General features: G+C 45.7%; 4 protein-coding genes across 4 annotated transcripts; 3 read left to right on the top strand and 1 right to left on the bottom strand.

Annotated features, from left to right (window-relative positions):
* Positions 1-2012: 2012 nt before the first annotated feature.
* On the top strand, positions 2013-2987 carry B0T23DRAFT_319915 (uncharacterized protein; the record flags this gene model as incomplete). The annotated part of the gene is made up of 2 exons (XM_062835150.1): positions 2013-2084; positions 2148-2987. 2 exons carry the CDS (start codon positions 2013-2015, stop codon positions 2985-2987), a joined length of 912 nt encoding a protein of 303 aa, XP_062692352.1.
* Positions 2988-3800: 813 nt separating this feature from the next.
* B0T23DRAFT_454756 (uncharacterized protein) lies at positions 3801-5250 on the top strand. Its single transcript, XM_062841216.1, has 2 exons — positions 3801-4280; positions 4367-5250. The coding sequence occupies exons 1-2, from the start codon at positions 4010-4012 to the stop codon at positions 4762-4764; spliced, it is 669 nt and encodes a 222-aa protein (XP_062692351.1). The 5' UTR covers positions 3801-4009; the 3' UTR covers positions 4765-5250.
* A 1123-nt stretch (positions 5251-6373) lies between these two features.
* B0T23DRAFT_405888 (uncharacterized protein) lies at positions 6374-7657 on the bottom strand (the record flags this gene model as incomplete). Its single annotated transcript, XM_062839060.1, has 4 exons — positions 6374-6758; positions 6854-6954; positions 7060-7473; positions 7535-7657. The coding sequence occupies 4 exons, from the start codon at positions 7655-7657 to the stop codon at positions 6374-6376; spliced, it is 1023 nt and encodes a 340-aa protein (XP_062692350.1).
* A 9127-nt stretch (positions 7658-16784) lies between these two features.
* On the top strand, positions 16785-18134 carry B0T23DRAFT_405887 (uncharacterized protein; the record flags this gene model as incomplete). The annotated part of the gene is made up of 4 exons (XM_062839059.1): positions 16785-16931; positions 17010-17393; positions 17452-17552; positions 17618-18134. 4 exons carry the CDS (start codon positions 16785-16787, stop codon positions 18132-18134), a joined length of 1149 nt encoding a protein of 382 aa, XP_062692349.1.
* Between the last annotated feature and the right edge of the window lie 768 nt (positions 18135-18902).

Genomic DNA, 18902 nt, shown 5'->3' with positions numbered 1-18902 from the left:
GAGATAAAACCTTGTGCACATTTACACCATTGCTTTTTTTTTCCTTTTTTTTTTTTTTTTTTTTTTTTTTCACTTGAAGAAACAAAAGTGAAATAAATACAAGAACGACAAAGAAGGTAAAACAGAAAGGAAAGCTCCCGGTAGTGCCCATTAACGAGCGGGAGTGGTGTTCGTGATTTCACAAATGAGCCTCCGCCGTGAAAGGAAACTCATAGGTAGCTCATCCCTTGCCCCCCGCCGTGAGTCAATGTTCACTGTCTTCTTTAGGGTCACGGTCGGTACATATTAGGTAGATGGCCTTAGTCTCTCTCTCTCTCTCTCTCTCGCCTGGCCTGTATTCCAAGTCTCTTGGGTTTCCTCTCCAATGAAGGTGCACCAAGACTGGGTAGTTCTCCATCAAGACATCCCATATAATGACATTAAGTAGCAATGTGTTTTACCCTCAACTATTTACAATTTCTACCGGCTTTTGATTTGAACTGAGCTTCAGTCAGTCCTCTTCCATCATAAATTATTCCTGACCAAGAGAAATTCCTACCTACTACCTATGTACCTACCTACCTACCTTGGACCGTAAGTACTTTTTCCTGCGAGACTACCTCTATGGTAGGTGTGATGGCGATGCCTAGGCTGCTGCCTCCAGCCGCCGGGTATGGATGCCATCGGATCGTATCGTAGCATAATTTATTTGGTGTTTGTTGGTCATGGTCATGACAACCTAAGTGGAAGCAGAGCGAGCCCGTAGGCTATCTGGGTGTATATAGGTACCGTATGTAGGTAGAGGTATGGAGCTGGAGTTTGTGGGGAGGTCAGCTATGAGTTATGTGCCAGGTTGGTTTGCTCCTGATCAATCGATGTTGACCAGGACATGCTCGGAGAAAAAAAAAAAAAGAAAAAAAACAAAAAAAAAAAAAAAGAAACAAAGAGCTGCTGGCTACTTTGCTTAGATGCACTGTTATCCGAACCCCAGCAGATTTAGGTGGTTGGGCGATAGCGAGGTAACAGCTGTCCGGTGGGGGGTGCTGTTTTGTTCGTACTTTACTTGTAGGCTGGAGGGATGCGATCGGCGCTGAAGGTCGAGGGTCTGGGTATGGGAAGGGACGAACCGTGATCACTCCATGGTCTCAAGACCCAATTCCAGTCTGTCAGCAATTGAAAAATGAGATACGTTTGAAAAATCGATTGATTGAACTACAAGGAAAAATTTTCACACCGTCGCACAATGCGTCGAGGTTTTGTCACGCAATATCTCTACCGTTATGCAAATTCCTTTACACTATCAGTGCAAGCGGCTCTACAGGGAGTTACAGGGGACTGTACAGCCAAGTTACCCTCCCCACGAACAGAAGAACAAACCTACACGATGACCCGTCACAACCTCCCGTCATCTTGTCCCTGAGTTCCGGACTAAAAACCTCATCTACTCCTGAGCAAGTAGAGGTAAACAACCTACCTCTTCCAACGTCAGCTTCAAACCTACACTAAGCGCCAAATGTCAGTCAATCAGAGGAGGCGCAAAGGCACTGCCTCCCGCTCTCCCGCTCTCCTGTCCCCCCTGTTCATCCCAACCTTTAACTGGGCACTGTAAGCCAATCATTTGCCTCAACCGCTATCGATTCGTCAAACAACCGCGCTTCCAGATTGTTTCACATCACCACCCTGTCTGTCTGTCACTTGTCAACTTTATGCGTTCCTTTCCTTGTTTAGAATATGACCCTGACACAAGGAATTGGGAAACAAGAGAGAGTCAAGAAGTTTAAAGTCATATTTGGGCCCCTCTTCCCTTTCGTCGCGGGTAAAGAGAAATGTTTCCATTTCTCGGCGGCTTTGTCAGTGATTGTTCAGTTTTCAACGGTCTTTGTTTCTTTTTGGTTGTGTATAGCGGCATAGTCGTTCATAAGTTCGACTCTCTTTTCGAGATTTTATCTTTTTGGTTTTTTTTCCTTGTTTTTTTCTGTATTTTTTCTCTCTCCCTTAGACTGTCATGTCAACAACCGCTATTTAACTTCACAATGTTCTCACCACCAAACTGCACCGTCATCCCCCCCTCAGCCCCCAGCGACGCAGGCATCGCGGGTGCAGGTGTAAGTTTAATGTCCTTCTTCTTCTTCTTTTCCTTTTCCAAATCTAACAACCCCCCTCGATAGGCCCTAATCTCCTCCTCCCTAACCGCCACCATCGCCCTCCTCCTCTCCGCCTCCTTAATCCTCCAATCCACTTTTTCTTCTAATTCCCGCCCCTCCACCATCCGCCGCAAGCTCCTCGCCTCCTACTCCGACCAGCAAATCCTCATTGGCATCACGCTGCAATCGCTCGGTCTGGCGCGCTCTTCGCACATCATCCCCTACCACTTCTTCATCATCTGGATGCTTTCCCTACTATCCATGGCCACACACAACGCCACGCTTTTGGCGCTGGTCCAAGACTTCAAGAGGGATTGGGTGTTGAGGTGGATGAGACAGGGCTTAATGTTTGTCAATCTGGCGCTGAGTTGTGTGTATGGGGTGGTGGTTCTGGAAGGGAAGAGGAAAGGGTGGGAGGGGACGATGCCGGTGGGGTGTATATGGGCTGTTGATTCTGTGAAAGGAGAGGATAATAACAATGGGAAGGTAGCAGCGGGGGGGTTGGACTACGTGGGCACGATCGTGACGGTTGCTGGCAACGTGGTGGTGTTTGGGTTGGCGACGTGGTACTTGCAGAGTAGGAGGCAAAAATGGTATAGGATCGTGCAGCTGGTGGGCATGCTCTTGATGATGGGAATCGCGGTGGGTGCGGCCGTGAGGGTGTTTTTGCTGTCGCAGGCGTTTGGGAAGCCGGATGTGCAGCTGAGTGATCAAGGGGAGAAGCAGTTGGGTTTTGGAAGCTTGTTGGGGCTCTTGATGATGGCTTTGCCGATTATATCGATCATTGAGATCAAGAGAGGAGAGGTAATGGTGGCGCCGCCGTTGAGGGATGATGTGTCTGATGATGAGAAGCCGTTGGTATGAAATTTGAAGTGGCTGAAACGGCGGGAGATTTACATGATGATCGTGGCCTGGGGAATCTGTTCGCTTGGAAATCGGAACGAAACCATTGGCACAGTTTTATCCCGGCCTAATCTCCGGCAGTCGGACGTCCGAAGATGCGGACACGGGATGGATGACACCTTCCTATCAAAGTACTTTAGCCTGCAGGTCCGGGCTGCCATCAATTGGTCGAAACCGGCTTGACTCTACCGCGTAATGGGCTCTCTCCATGATAGAGATAGATGAAGTCGTGTATGGCAATATCCAGCTTCCGTTGTAGGAAGATAGGACTAAGAGTTAATTACAAATTCTGAAGCTTTGGGGCTCCCAACAAGCCACGCTGGTCGAGGACAAACGAGTAAGACACGATTCAATGGAGTCTCTGATATTTCCAAGAACCTGTTATGAAGCTCGAGATACACGAGTGTACGCATGTTCAAAATTCATCGAATCCTCCAACTTTGCGGTGAAACCGCCATGTGGTATCGGTCAATGCATTGGAGATGTTCACCTGCAATCAATTTACACCACAGCCATTCACACCGTAACATCAGGATGAAGTCCAGACATACGACTCCAGACGACAAACAACCTTGGTAGCGGGCACTGGATGAAGATTATGCGTTTTCTTGCAACGTGGCACACAAGGCAAGTCAAATCAGGGTAGCAAATGGCCAGTCAAGGCAAGTCGTGGGGAGCTTGCATATTGCATGACCTCCCTTTATGGCAGACATACCCAACCAACATGTTGTACGTTTTGGTGCGTTGACCTGGATGAAATTATAAACAAGCCAAGGCAAGTAGAATAATCGGGCAGGCAGGGCAATTCGACCCCTGACTTACCTTGCCTTGGCTGTTTCCTTGTTCGTGAAGAAGCACGGTCGTTGTGCCTTCCCTATAAAAACGGCAAGAGCTCATAAAGCCCTTCCGCTCCGGAACCATCACTGTCCACAGTACCGTATCTTCTCCTTCATTTGTGAACCTGAACTCCCACAGCAGCAGCCATGCGTCTCCCTCAACTCGCCGCCACCCTTCTGGCCGTAGTAGGCAACACGAACACCGCCTTCGCCAAACCCGTTCAGTCTCGAGACACTGTATCAGCCAAGTACTGCGACGCCTCCACCGACATCTGCTACTCCGAGTTCATCAGCCCCGAGAAGATCGCCTACCGCTTCGCCATCCCCGACAACGCCACCGCCGGCAACTTTGACATCCTGTTGCAAATCCTGGCTCCCAACACCGTCGGCTGGGCGGGTCTAGCCTGGGGAGGCGTCAGTAAGTCTTTTTTTTTGTCCCTCTCCTCCATCCCCCCATTTTCACCTGCCACCCGCAGTTCCAATCTCTGACGCTTATATGAAAAGTGGTCAACAACCCCCTCCTAGTCTCCTGGCCCTACCAATCCACCATCATCGTCTCCAGCCGCAAAGCCTCGGCGCGCACCTACCCCCAGGTTTCCGACGACGTCAACTACAAGGTCCTCGCCGGCTCCGGAAGCAACGCGACGCACTGGACGCTCAATGCGCTCGCCCAGGGCGCGAGTGCGTGGGGGACTACCAAGCTGGATCCCAGCAGCAACGCGGTTTCGTTTGCTTATGCGCAGTCGGCGTCGCCGCCGACGAACCCGGCAGATGCGGCTAGTAGGTTTAGTATGCATCAGAGCAAGGGGAGGTGGAGCCATGATTTGGCGAGTGGGCGGATTGCGAACTTTGCGAGTGCTGTTGAGCAGCTTGAAAAGCCGGAGGAGGAGGAGGAGAAGTAAGTAGAGGTAGGTAGGTGGGGGAGTGGGCTAGACTGAGTGGGATGGAAGGCATGGGGTGGTGATTGAAATGAGGAGCGAGGATTGATGAAGAAAAAAGAAAGTTGGTGACAATGATGAAACACCATTTGGTTGGCAGACGTTAGCTGGGGCAGTATGTAGAGAGAGAAAGATGCAAAAGAAGCGTTTCCCAACAAGAGATACACGGTCGGAACGAAAGATCTGTATGCATACTGGACTTACCTCGTAGATAGGTATCTATCATATGCGTCCAAAGCGTACTTGGATGTGTGCCAGGCATCAGGGGTATTAGGCAAAACCAAATGGAGCGGCGATCCCGCTTGCACCACCCCTTCGATATGCCTTCTGATGTAAGCGAGCCCTACCTACCTTCAGATAAAAGACCCAGCTCTTTACTACCCACCCGTCAGAGAACAATCATAGAGTTATCAGCGAGTCATCGAGCCCAACGAGTGATCAGACGGGCTTAGGGGTCGAAATCCCAGATAACTTGAAGTGGAAGTCTGTAGTCAGCCTGGTGTTTAATACGTTTTTGTTCGCACGTTATGCTCTTTCCCTCCGCCTTGTAGATGGTATACCAAGTATGGAGGTACCCAAGTAAACTGTCGAACTAGATTCAGCTAACTGCGTCGGCCTTTAATATTGATGTACTTCAATGGTACTGGCAAAGGACAGACCCAAGGGAGATCTAACCGCTGTTATAGGCAAACAAGCAAGGCATATCAAACACATACGACCATACCCACTGGAAAACTCGGGATCCCGTCCGCTCTCCCATAGATAAGCCAGTGAGGGCCTGACTAGTAGTTGGGTCGGTGACGACCAGCGAATCCCAGGTGTTGTATGTTTTTTTTGTTGGTTTTTTTTGCTATCTTCTTTTGCTTTTTAGTCGGATTTCTGGATATGCGAATAACGCTTGTGATTGTGGTATGTACTGACTTGATCGTGCCTGTCTCGAGGTGATGACTGCTCCCGATGTTCCCCTATCTGGGGACGGGTATGAAGACGAAAGTCGTGATCAATGAAGTGATTGTCGGAGGGAGGTGGACTCGATCGAATGTCCTGAAATGTGAAGAAGGGACTATTCAGCCATAAAAGTGTCACGCAAGCAGGTTACAGAAAGAAAGTGCTACCTCTAACCTTCGGCCTGCCGGTCGCTTTGAGTGAACAATGGCCCTTGGAAAGGAGGAATTCACGGTCCAGTCGGCATTGTAAGATCCGGGAAGCAACCGAGAAACGGTGATATCGAGCCCTGGTTCTGTGATAATGACTTACCGATGAAATGACGCTTTGAGGGGTTAGGTGGTTATGGTCTGGTGCCCGATTGTTGGTGTTCGAGGAGCCGTGATCCCGTCGACATAGAGGTAGATGAGGTGCCCCGAGACGGGCAGATGGGGCCTGCAGCGCTATCACGTCACAAACAGGCACAGCCCTACGGCGACCTAGGCTATTCCCGTAAGCGCTAAAAGCCCTGTAACCTACTTCAACATTCTGTTCCCTACACCATCGGTCCAGGTCAGATACCTCCCCCGGCATCCTCTTGACATGCTCCAACTCACAATCCCTTGGTTGCCTTCCACCTTAGGTAGTCCTACATCCCTCTCTCAACCTCCAAAATAGCCACCGAATCATCATTCTTCGAATACCTGGTATCATACAGCCCGTTCAACGTGGAACCACCGCTCGACCCCCCATACCACGACTTTACAGGCACCTCCTTTCTTCTTTGCTGATTATTGTCGTCCTGCAAAACACCCATGACCACGACCTCCCCATCATGCCTCTTCTTCTTGTTCTTATCCTCTGTCAACTTAGGCACCAAAAGTCGGATGAAGGGTATGGAGGCCCCGATGATTGTGCAGCTGACTTCGACCGAGTTCAAAGCGATTCCCAGGCCGGCTGCGTAGAGTTCTTGTTGGCCGAGAAAGAAGGTTTCGTAGGTTTTTATGACTTTGAGGATTGCCACGATGCCAGCTCTGGAGACATGGGGGTCGGTGGGTTAACGACTGGCGATTGCTACTTCTTCAAGCTAGGCACCTTGATGGACACGCTGGAAAAAGAGGAAACTCACAGACATCCTGTGCTCATAGCACAGATGATGGCAATCTTTTGCTGGCGCTGTATTTGAAGCTTCCATACCACGAGTGTTGGGACCATAGAGAGAAGGAGATCCTTATGGATAGTCGTCCGGTGTTAGCAACGGAAGTTAACTGAATAATGACCATGTGTAGGTATCATATTCAAGGACAAACAAAGGGAAATGTCGGAATAGCTTACCGTAAGAGCAGCAAAAGCATACGCAGCCAAAGTCATGGGTACGGTTATGTTGTGCGGAACACAGTGTTTACTATCATCCTCATTCAAGAGCGCGACCAAGACGCTCCCGCATTGGGCAAAGGGCTGAACGATGAAAAGAGAAAAGAGAAAGACGGAGCTGGTGGTCATAGCGATCCAAAGCACCGTCTTCTGCGTCTTGTTTCTCACCAGCCGAAGAAGCGTGATGAAAAACGAGAGCTTGGGAACCCAGCAGATGGTGATGCCTGTGAACAACAACGGAAGTTGAATCATGTGGTTCTTGTCAAACATTGGCAAGTAAATTTCTTTGCCTAAACTTTTAATGTCGCTCGTGTGGAAGCCGAGCCCGTATTTGGTGTCGTAGAGGGCGAGGACGATGTAGGCAGTGGCTATAACCTTTTGTTTTACATGTTAGCTTTGGGCGTTCTTCAGGCTCTGGTGGGAGAGACATTCTTACCCAGGCAAAAAGTAGCACCCAATCGTCAAGGAAGTACTTGGTCTTTGAGAGACGCTTGGAGTAGAGTCGTAGGGACATGCAAATAGTGGCAATGAGGTGAAAGATAATCGTGCTGCTAGCCATGGTAGGTACTGCAGTTTCGACCATCCTGCCCGTATCCCCGAGTGGTTGAGGCATCATAGCAGATGAAGACCGTAAGTGATAGAGTCAAGACAATTTTTTTGCAGTGCTTGGAATAGAGAACTGGGCATGGAGGTTCGAACAAACCCATTCTTCAAACCCAAACAACCATGAACACGGTGCCTTATAAGATGAACGGTTCAAAAACCGTTATTCAGTTGCCTGAGAGAGACCGAAGCCATAAGTGAAAGGGGGTTGCGCATCTCCCAGTCGATCTGCATATTCATAAGCTGTCCTCATTGCTGGAGATACTGCAAGCAAGTTTCACATGGACAAAATGGGTTTTGTTTGAGAAGATGTTGATTTTTCCTCAAAAAGACCAAAAACAAACAAACTGGCAATCCCAAGCCACAACTCGTTATCACTCAGCGCTTTCTCGACAATGCTGCATTCTGGACATCAGAAAGTCGATATTGGTATCTTTGGTTGAAGGACGATCAACGCACCTGTAGTAGGTTTGCAAATTTGCCTACAACTTTGAAGTGTTGCGTTTCTGTCTGTTTTGCAATGTTGACGAATGAACTTACATGCTCAATCTCGAAGAGGGCCGGTCGGGTCTCCTAATAGTAGTCCCAATTTTTGGTGTTTCCGATTATCCTAGGTACCTTTGAGAATATCCATGTTAAGGGCGCGCCATACTACCTACCAACTCTTCCACTTCGGGGATTCGGCAGTCACGTTCTTCGCCGTCTTCCTCGACATCCATTTCAACCTACACGAACCTGTCCAAGCCAGCTGCGCGCAGCCATGAGCAAGTACACATATAGAAAGACTAGATAAAAAGACTCATGTGACCGTTTTCACCCAGCATTGGATTCCGGATTACTGAAAAAGTGCAATTGAAGAAGAAGGTAACGGAGATGCCCATAGTAGGGGTTTAGAAAGAGATTGAAATGAATGGAAAGCTTAATAGGAGTATGGCCGTTCATTGTGGTAAAATTTTAGAGGTAGTCTACTCGTACTGTTAGAAACGTCTTGTCGGACTGTACCCCACCCCTTCTCCCACGTCCAACCCTAACCCTGCACACCCACCACCAGTCCCGCTCGTACCTCGCCCGCCAAACTCCTAGATTTCAACCCATTACGCCCATCTGAGGGTTGTACTAGCTACCTTCGTACTATACTAGCTACCCAGACCAGCCAATCTAACTTAGCGATTATTCTAGTATATACTTTATTGTATTACCTTATTTATTAATTCATATTACTACCCTTATTACCTTCGTTAATCTACTATATTACGTATTATTAATTATTATTAAATTAATAAAGCGTTCTTATTTAATTAATAGTACAGATTAGTATATTACTTTTTAATATATTTCTCTAGTTAATTATAATACAAATGGCCAATATAGCGACCTAATCCATATACGACTGTAGTGCGGGCGATCCTAGTTAATTAACAAGTACTACCCTAATCGAGCCTATATTTACCTAAATTAAAATCGAATTGTGTAAAACTCCCTTAAGTAGCGATTCTAGTAATTCTAGCGAATTTAATAACTCTAGTAATAGCGAGTCTAACAATAATAATAAAGACGGTAATAAAGTTATTAATCCCTAACCTATTATATTCTTTATATTTACGACCTAATACAATATTTTTAAAAGTTTCGAAATATTACTATATTAATAGAGCGTATTTTAAAGCTATAGTTATATTAAAACGTATTCTTCTAATTATATTACCGACGGCTTTAGTCCAATTAGAATTAATTTTTAATATTTATTTAGCCCTATTCGCTATAGTAAAGAATATTCTCAATTAATTTCAATTAATAAAAGAGATTGCCCTTAGAAGAGGTATACTAAGTCGTTAGTAATATATAATTATAAATAGACTTTTATATTAAAAGAGGATTATTATAATTACCCCCCCGGTATTATCCCTTAAATCCGTAGTGTTTTTAAAGATGAGTATAAGGTTTTCGTACGTATATACTTTACTAGACCCGCTATTATAAATCGTAAGATTGCTAAAGATGTGTGCGTAAAGTTCCTTAGCCTTATTTTTATTAAGAGATAGTTTAAGAACCTTCGTTATATTTTAAAGAGGGAGGTAATTATTAGTTATAATCCCTTTTAAGTAATTCTTAAAGAATTTGATAAGTAGGGCGTTTAGTATACTATTAAATAAATTAATAATAAATATATTAAATTATATAGTCTTTTTTAGATTTATTTATAGTATGAGGAGCAATAGAAATTCAACCCCTAAATTTAGATATATAATAATATATATAAGACTAATAATAAGGGACTCTTCTTTTTTTAAATTATTAGTAAAAATAATTTTAATTATATTTTTAACTACGCTTTTAGCCTTATTAATACCGAAATATAAGAGGGATTCGAATAGTTAATAATATAAATTAATATTCGTTATTAATATATTGGCGCTAGCCCCCCTTTTATTACTATTACTAATTTCGATATTATAATACGAATTTCTATTAAGAAGGTTTATCCCTAGGTAAAATCCTAATTTTATATCTTTTATATTAATAAGAACTTCGTTAAGAAGGTTAGGGAAAAATAGAGTAAAACAGCTACCGCCGCTATCACCCGAATAGTTGCCGCTAATTAATAGGTATAAAAGGCCAGGTAAAACCGGCCCTCTTAGAATAATAATATTAATATTAACGAAGATAAGGTTAATCCCCTAAATTATACTATTATTAAACGCCTAAATTGTATTACTAATAGCGATAACCGTATTAGTTCCACTCCGCCTTTTGTAGAATATTTAAGGCAGGGATTATATAATCTTTGGGTATACGTTATTTACGCTACTACGGTTAATGATTTTTATATTGCTTATAAGAAATTTATGAATTTTTTTGCGTAGTAAAACGAGATCCTCTATTATATTGAGTATATTTTAATATTAATAAAGGAGAATTAGTTAGCGTATTATATTAATAAGTAGTTTAATTTTAGTATTAGGACTATATTACTAATCAAATTAATTAATTACTACCTAAAGGGATTTATCGTTATAAGTAAGTAATAGTTCTTAAATATATATATTATATTACCTCCTATATTAAACCCTATATATTAATTATCCTTCTAATATAGGTAATAATCTTATTAATTACATTATTGCCTAATCTTTTAAAATAATTAAGGCTATAAAAACCTCGATTATAAAATTACTATAAAATTAGAGAACCCGCCTTAAACGTAAATTTATAAATAAACATTAGATAGATATAGTATTTTATAATATTTATTGGAGAATTTTAAATATAGTTTTAAATTAGTATCGTATTATTCTAGGAGTAGTACTAACTAACCGCAACCTTTATTCCGATAATTTACTATTTTATATATATTCTTTTGCCCGGTAATATAGTATGCCCTATTCTTATATACTTTTGGAACGACTTTTTAACTGTATTAACCCTCTAATTCTAAATAAAGAAGATTTTTACTTATATTAATAGCTGGAGAAGAGTTTTATTAAAGATAATTAGTATTTACAATACTACAACTTTAATTATATTAAATATTAGAAAAGCCGCCTTCGTATTAATACGCTATTTACGCCCGATCTTCGAATTCCCCGATTTATTATACCTATTACTATATAACCTCCTTTATCGATAGCGCTAGCGCGTATATAAATATTATAACCCCCTTATATTCACAACCGACGCCCGGTATTAAAATTATCCCGCAATCGTAATCCTACGGTATTAATACAAATATAATTAAATATATAACGAATAGTATTTAGTTAGGAGGGGGTTAATTTAGAGGTAGAGGATACGACTAATTACCGCTAATTTTAAATTAGTATATAAAATAGAGGACGAAATTGCGTTTATAGTAATATATAGAGAGGAGGGAGAGGAGGTAGTTCTATACGGGGTAGAGGAGGCTACGCTACTAGTATGCTAATTAGTATTTAAATTAGTATTTAAATTTAATAAAGGAGATTCGTTAATAATTAGAGTGTATAATCTTACGATAAAAATCACGTAAATTATAAATATATAGATTAATATAAATTAATTGATCGTTTAATCGAATTGCTTAATTGAGTGTAATATACGACTATATTGCTAAATACCTTGTAAGGTACGTTGTAAAGTGCGTTGTAAAATGCCCGGTAAATGAGTGTGAGTTTGGGCCGTCGCATGTCAGGTTATGAAAGAATGTAATACCTATATTTTGCGGGGAATCTTGGCGAAATTTTCGAAAGAATACTTTTGCTGGTCGGAGGTGGGTGGGGTACAGTCCGACAAGACCTTTTAGACAGTACGAGTAGACCACCTCAAATTTTATCACTAGAAATATCTAGAAAACTACGGTAGGTAGAAATAGGTTCGGGGCTACCTAGTCCGGCGTTGACCCGGCTTCGGAGCCCCAATCGGATATAGGTCAGGCCGACCTATCCGTCTAGACTCGGCTCCGGGACACTTGGTGTAAGTCCACTAGCTGCCGCTTACCTTCTGTTCCTCTGCTATTCAATCCTTCCTAGTTCCAGCCACCTAGAAAGTGCTTCAATACTCGTTCTTAATCGGATGACTTTCGGTTCACCATAGACGTCAACAGGCTTATTGAGCCAAGGAACTCGGGCCCCGCTATTTTTAGTTTTCGTCTTCCTCCGTCAACGCTTCCACTCGAGCGAGCTCTTGAACTTGGTTTTCCATCTTCCACAACAGATCAAACCATGGGAGACACTCAGCAATATCATCAACCTTCATCGGGTTTGGAGACAAAATCATCTTCATGTCGACTTCAAAATTGATTCGAGCATGGCCCTATATTGATTGGGGTAGCTGGAGAGCAGTTCAATGACTGTTTTTGGCCATCAAACAAGGCGAGTTGATCGCGCGGAATTTCCAGACCCAGGGCGCATCCTCCCCCAAACGACTGCCACGGCTAGGTAATTGAACCTCTGTCATCCATTGTCTCCTATAATGCCCTCACACACAACTCTCTGGTCCGTTCTCGTCCTCGGACTTCCGATCTCAACTACCATGTCGTCAGCACATGGCGTGACAGTTCGGCCCTCCCCGCACACATCGGTGTCCGGTTCGTATACAATAATATCCCGACAAGAGACTTCCATCACGAAGGGCTTGTACGCAAGAGCGATTGGCGAAGAGAAAATGAAGCGAGCCAGAATTCTACAGATACGGGAGATGGAGATGGGGGCTGTTACCATCTGCCGCATCCACAACTTGGTATCATTGTCGTCAATTTTGGTCCAGTTTCAGGTTCGGCCACAAGCTCATGCAACACACAATGATGGCCTAATGGCTGGGTTGATTTCTTTCCAAGGCAATTTGAAGACATGTTAGGGAAAACGTTGAGAATGCAATAATGCTGCGGGGCTTTCTTGTCAAAAAGCCCAACCCAGGACTGGATTGGCGCCGAGGGGGAGGCGACCAGCCATCTTATGCTCGACCGAAGAAGCATTTCCGGGACCGAAGCAGACACCAAACTTCTATCGATATCCATCCCCCTGCCGTTCAGTACCGGGTTGATGTTTGCCATCACCAGCCGTGGGTGACTTCTTAAAACCTGTCAACAGTTAGCCACCCGAGTTAGCACATGGTCATCTGCGGCTTGTTCCGAGGCATCAGCAGCAACAAGCCGAACAAGGTGAGCCAGATAGACAGATCTTCAGCAACCCAGCGAATTCTTCACCTCGCTAATAATACACAATGTTGGGAGTACTTCTCTCCGTCTGCAAGTCACAGGTCCGTCAACACACACTCAAAAAGGCGGGGGGATACTAAACCATGGCCTGCATGGCGCCGAAGAGGGCTGTCATTTTTCTTTTTGTTTTCCTTGCGGTCATCACACTGCTTCAATAATTTCTGGGACAGTGGAGGGAAAAAGAGTCTCCGGAACTTGCCATCATCTCGAGGATCATATCTCGCGGAGAAAGCTTCAACTTCGCGCCTATATGATTCTAGTCTTCGATACCGAAACAAGGTACTTTAATGGCAGGTGACTTCCCCCAGGACCCGGCATATTCCGCGCGATTACAGAGTCTGCAGACTGCACCTAAGTTCGGCTAGCTGGGCCGTCGTTCCCAAAAAATTTTTTGTTTGCTTACCCCCAGCCAATAGGTAGCCCGCAAGCAAGTAGTCAGCCACTTCGAAATAGTTCATGTTTGCCTGTTCCTTTTATACGAAGCAGTACCTCCAGGTAGCCCTCTTGTCTCTCTTGACTCGAATCCAGTCCAACCCCGGGAACGGAAGTTTCCAGGCTCCATGAAGCTTGGAACCCCGCGGTCTATCGACAGCGTCTGACTATCGAGAGCATAGGTACCGGTTGAACTAAACCATATCTGTTGCAAGTGTATAGTTCATATAACAGGTCCCTGTTCTTGGGGGATAAATGACTGCGTGCGTTCTTACCCAATTAAAAGCCTACCCAAGGCATCGATTCTGGCAAGGATACCGTATACCTATGTACCGAACCTACCTGAGGGTTGTTCTAGAAGTTGCATTTTGCACCGTTCATGCGCAAGCGTACCCACCGCGTTTTAACTCCCTTGAGATTGATGAAGATATTCCTGCTAACTCTAGCGCGTACCGGGAATGTGCCCGTATCCAGGCGCCGTCTTCGTGAGCAGAAAGTCACGCAGATCACTTGACTTGTCTTCAATGGTTATGCTATTTCCAACTTCCTGCATAGGAAAACAAGCGCGCGGGTTACCGCAAAAAAGAAGAGAAAAAATGACTCTAGAGGTACCTTAGTAATCAAGACAACCACCACCGTAACGGAACTGCCACACCCCGAACGAAGCCTCCCTCCCGTCCATACCTACCAGACACCGGCCGGCTCTCACGCAGTCATCTTTGTGCAACCGTTACACGACATAATATACATATGTTACGATGCGGTCAGGTCCGCACAACTTAACCTGCACATGAGATCTTGTACGACAGACAGACACCGGGAAGGCTTTTGTCTCACACTACGTAAGTACCTACCTACGTAACGGCACATTTACCAGCCATTCGGGCATGCTGCTGTACTTCGAAGTGAGTAGAGTAAAATCGACATATATACCTGCCAACGGACCGAATTCGTTTATAGTCTGCTGGTCTGGGCGAGAGGAGAGGAAAGGCCTGGGAAGGCGGCGAGCAAAAGAAATATCAAGACGAATCTACTTAGGTACGCAGTAGAGTTAGGTACCTAGTGTCCGGGCAGTCAAAGAAAGAAAGTACCAGACCAGCAGGTAAGCTAAGTATATCAGGCTGACGCTCTTTGTTTCATACCTACCTACCTAGAGGTAGCTGGAGCTGCTGCGGTCGTGGTTCTTGTAGGCATTACCAGTACTCGAAGGTTTACTACAATCCAATGAATATAACTCCCAATGCATGTATGAGAAAACGAACGGCCCGCGAGCCGTCATGACCAGACAGTGGCGGAGGGATTGAATTTAGCGCTCGCTGGCTGGCTGGCTTTGATGGAAGTGAAGTAAGCTAGCTAGTTGTAGAATCATCGTTAGGATAATTGGTTAGAGTAAGGGTAAGGTAGGTAGGTATCAAATACCAGTTGTACTATACTAATCTATCCTGGACCGGTGTAGTTCAAGTCGTATGTTGGACAGTCGTTGGAAGTTGTATAGTAAGAGGAACAAGAGACTGGCTGGTCCTTGAGATTTAGGTTGAGACAGCACAGGTCAACACCCGGAGGTGGAATCGGACTTGATCCTGGTGTTTATAATAAGAGTTCAATACAGAGGATCGTAACGGTGATATATGTAGGGTACTAATTGAATTGGAGTACCTACCTACATGTATGTAATCACTTGACCAGCGGCCGTTGAGATGCTCGGTAATATTATTGGAACAGGACTACTTTGCTTCTTTTGCTCATGGTACACACACTTTGTTCTGAGGGAGGCCAGCGCAATAACCGACAACTCCGGTCGGGACCGCGGCGCGCGGGGTGTCTGGTGTGTGTGTGTGTGTGTGTGTTTCACAACACCCAATCATCGCCGTGGCGTTCTATCCCTTGCAGCCAGCAAGCCGTCTTGGACGATCGCGCAACAACCAAGGTTTTCAGGTATTTGGTTAGAGTTAGGTTTGCTGTGACGGTGCATACCTGACCTAGTCTATGTGGTCATATTGTTTTTGCTCGGCTATTGTTGGCGCATTTGGCCGCGCTTAAAGACATGTGTGATTATGGAAGGTCGTTGCGAAGAATAATTACATAGGGATATAGTAAGTAGTGGGCGTTGCGTTAACGGGCCAAGACAAAAGAAATGTAGAAGGATGGTAGATGTTGTACTGTGTAGGCTGTCGACAGTTCTTTGTTTGCTACATATGTCCACCACCCCCATCGCATCAGGCTAAGCTCGCCGCCGCTCACTGTCGTTCTGAGATTATGGATGGGTAGGTAGCCATCTGATTGAACACTTTGTTATTCTTGTGGCTTGCTTGGAGAATGCAAGCCCACGCACGGCATTCGTTCTTCATGAGAAGGCGGCAATCCGGCCATCGAGCGGCCCTTTTTTTTCTTTTTGCGCCACAACGCCCGGTTCGATGGCGTTCGCTTTGTTCTTCGGCTCCAGTCCTCGAGCGAGTCCGCAGATCAGTTCTTCACATTCGACGGTTGCGGGAGTTTGTGAGTTGCATACAATCGGCTTCTTCAACGGTGCGGCAGGTTTCGTCGACAAGTAAAATATGACAGCCGCCCTCCCCCCCTTTTCATATCTATCAGGTAAAGGCGAGAAAGGCTAACCGACTGACTGGCTAGGCCCGATCTTCAACTCGTTGTAGCAAACAAGACGTGAACCCCATGGATGGATAAGGACTTGCCAGCCAATGAGCTTCATGATGTAGCTTCATTGCACCGGAACTTCCCAGACGGACTGATGGAATATTAACAGCATGGGAGATGGGTAGAGGTAGGGCTGCTTTCACTGACTTTGATTATAAAGATCGTGGGTACCTACTCGTTGTCTTTGACACCTTTGATCTTCTGGAAACATCAGTCAGTGCCGGCCAACAACATTTGACGTGCCCCTTGCAAAACCATCAGACTCAGACATACTCATCGCAGAGTAGAGTCAACGACAGTTTCAAAGATGTCCAAGACCATGATACCGGCGTTGTTCGCCGCCACGATCCCCTTCCTCATCTTATCTATTGTCTTTGCATGCCTGAGGTTCTACTGCAAGCGACTCAAACAGGCCAAATTCTTTGTAGACGACTATCTGTTGATCATTTCTTGGGTATGTCAACAACACCCTCTCTCTCTCCAGTGTCGTCAGAAACGTTAGTACTAACACTCGTGACTGACCTTGTCAAAGTTTCTTTTGTTTGGTCAAACCGTTATTATACTTTGGTCAACACAATACGGGCTGGGAATTCCTCCTGCCAAGCTCGACATGAAGAAAGTTCCCACCTTGGTCGCCTGGACGCCCACGGCACTGTTCCTGGCTCTCAACGCAGCAGGCCTGTCGAAACTGTCCTTCTTCATCACCTTGATTCGAGTCTCTTCGAAGCGGTGGCAGAAAATCGCTCTGTGGGTGGTGGCGATTCACTCGACTATCTTGGTGGTCGGCACATCGATCCTGGGATTTGTCGATTGTAATTTCTATCGGAGAAAAGACCCGCTGCATCATGACCATTGTGTCCCTGAGAAGGTCGGCAAGATCTTGGCTCTCACCGTCTTGATGCACGGGGCTGTCGTTGTGAGTAAATTCCGCTGGAGGATATGTTAGCTCTTTGAACTGACAGGAAGTATCACAGGAATTCTGTTTATCCTTTGTGCCCGCCATGTTGCTGTGGAACTTGGAAATGAAGCGGCGAGAAAAGATCGGTCTCATCTGCGCTATGAGCCTAGGATTCATGTAAGTGACAGGTGGCCTGCTCACGTCGTCGTATGCTGTTGCTAACATTGAACTGCGCTTTATAGTTCCAGTATCCTAGCAGCACTAAAGACAAAAGACCATTGGAAGGCCGTTTTTGGGGGTACGGGAATGCCTAACACGTATATCCTCGGACGCGAGGCAGTGTTTGGGATCACGGAGGTGTGCATGACCATCATCGCCGCCTGTATCCCTTTCTTGCGCCCGTTGCTGCACAAGTTTGTGGACGGCAAAGGAAGGGTCGAGATGCCGTTGGCGCTGAAGAACATGGCTGCAGACAGTAGTAGTAACGGTGCCTCTGACATGGGGCACCCGCACACTCGGCTCGGAAGCTCAAGCACCTTTACGACGACGAAACATGGCGGCGCTCGAGAGGAGGATGCTGTTGCCATTCTCGAGGCTGAAAGTGTGGCAGAACATGACAGCCAGGACGCAGAGTCCAACGAATCAGGAACCATTGTGCGCAAGACGCACGTGAGCGTACAATATAGACCCAGAGAGGTACACGAGGGGGAATGCCGAGGTCATTGTGACGTTGGTGTATCTGGGCCAGGTGAAAACTGATATCCGGGGGCAGTGGTGGGTGTTCAAGGAGGTCAACATGTATGTCAGATCCCTCTTTCAGTGCTTTCAACGTGTAACCCGAGCGGCAGTTGGTCGTCTGTTTTGAATCTGTCTGGGTATAGACTTCCGATCGGACGGGGTTTGGTGATGTGGTACGTTTTGCTCCCAACTCGGTTTCAGGCACACACTGTAAGGTCGCCGTAGCAGCAGTGAGAGGAAGCTTATCTCCGGCAGCGTTGAGATGGGAAGGGGACGTGAGATGCTTGGGGGGACAAGATGGAATGGGATCGTCGCGAATCCGGGGCCATGGCGCGGGGTAAGAGTCTCGGGCTATGCAGCCTTACCCCCTCGGATTTCCCCAATCGAGCCAAGTGTTGAAGCTATTGGGGAGCAAAATCCGGGGTAATTCCCCACCTTTCCCCGGGTTCAGTCATGCCATGCTTTCCAACAGAGTGACCACCAATGAGCCATCAGTTCAGCCATACATAAGACGAGATACTCCAACCAGCAGTCTTTACCCAATCGCCCTAGTCTACCGACCCTCCACGAACGAGAAGCTATGAATGTCCTCAGATTCGATAGCGCTTCCATCCCCAGGCTTGGCAACTTCATGTCGGCTGTCTTCCTGCCCTGCTTTGGGTAAAATCTCGGGTAAAGGTTGGGGGAGAATGAGGGGAAATAGGGTTAGGTGGGGGGTAAGAAAGGGAAGCCATTCCAGAAAGTGATCGGCACCGGTTGTCATCATAGGCTTTTTTTTGGGGGGGGAAC

This window comes from Neurospora hispaniola, assembly GCF_033458365.1.
Source record: "Neurospora hispaniola strain FGSC 10403 chromosome Unknown B0T23scaffold_5, whole genome shotgun sequence".
Classification (NCBI taxonomy): Eukaryota; Fungi; Ascomycota; class Sordariomycetes; order Sordariales; family Sordariaceae; genus Neurospora; species Neurospora hispaniola.
The sequence above is the reverse complement of the archived record's forward strand: the minus strand, read 5'-3'. Positions and strand labels throughout refer to the sequence as shown.

Bases quoted from the DNA above. Each gene is read 5' to 3' on its own strand.
- B0T23DRAFT_454756 (XM_062841216.1), top strand. From the start codon at position 4,010: ATGCGTCTCCCTCAACTCGCCGCCACCCTTCTGGCCGTAGTAGGCAAC. The intron at 4,281-4,366 runs GTAAGTCTTTTT...TTATATGAAAAG, and splicing joins TCTAGCCTGGGGAGGCGTCA to TGGTCAACAACCCCCTCCTA.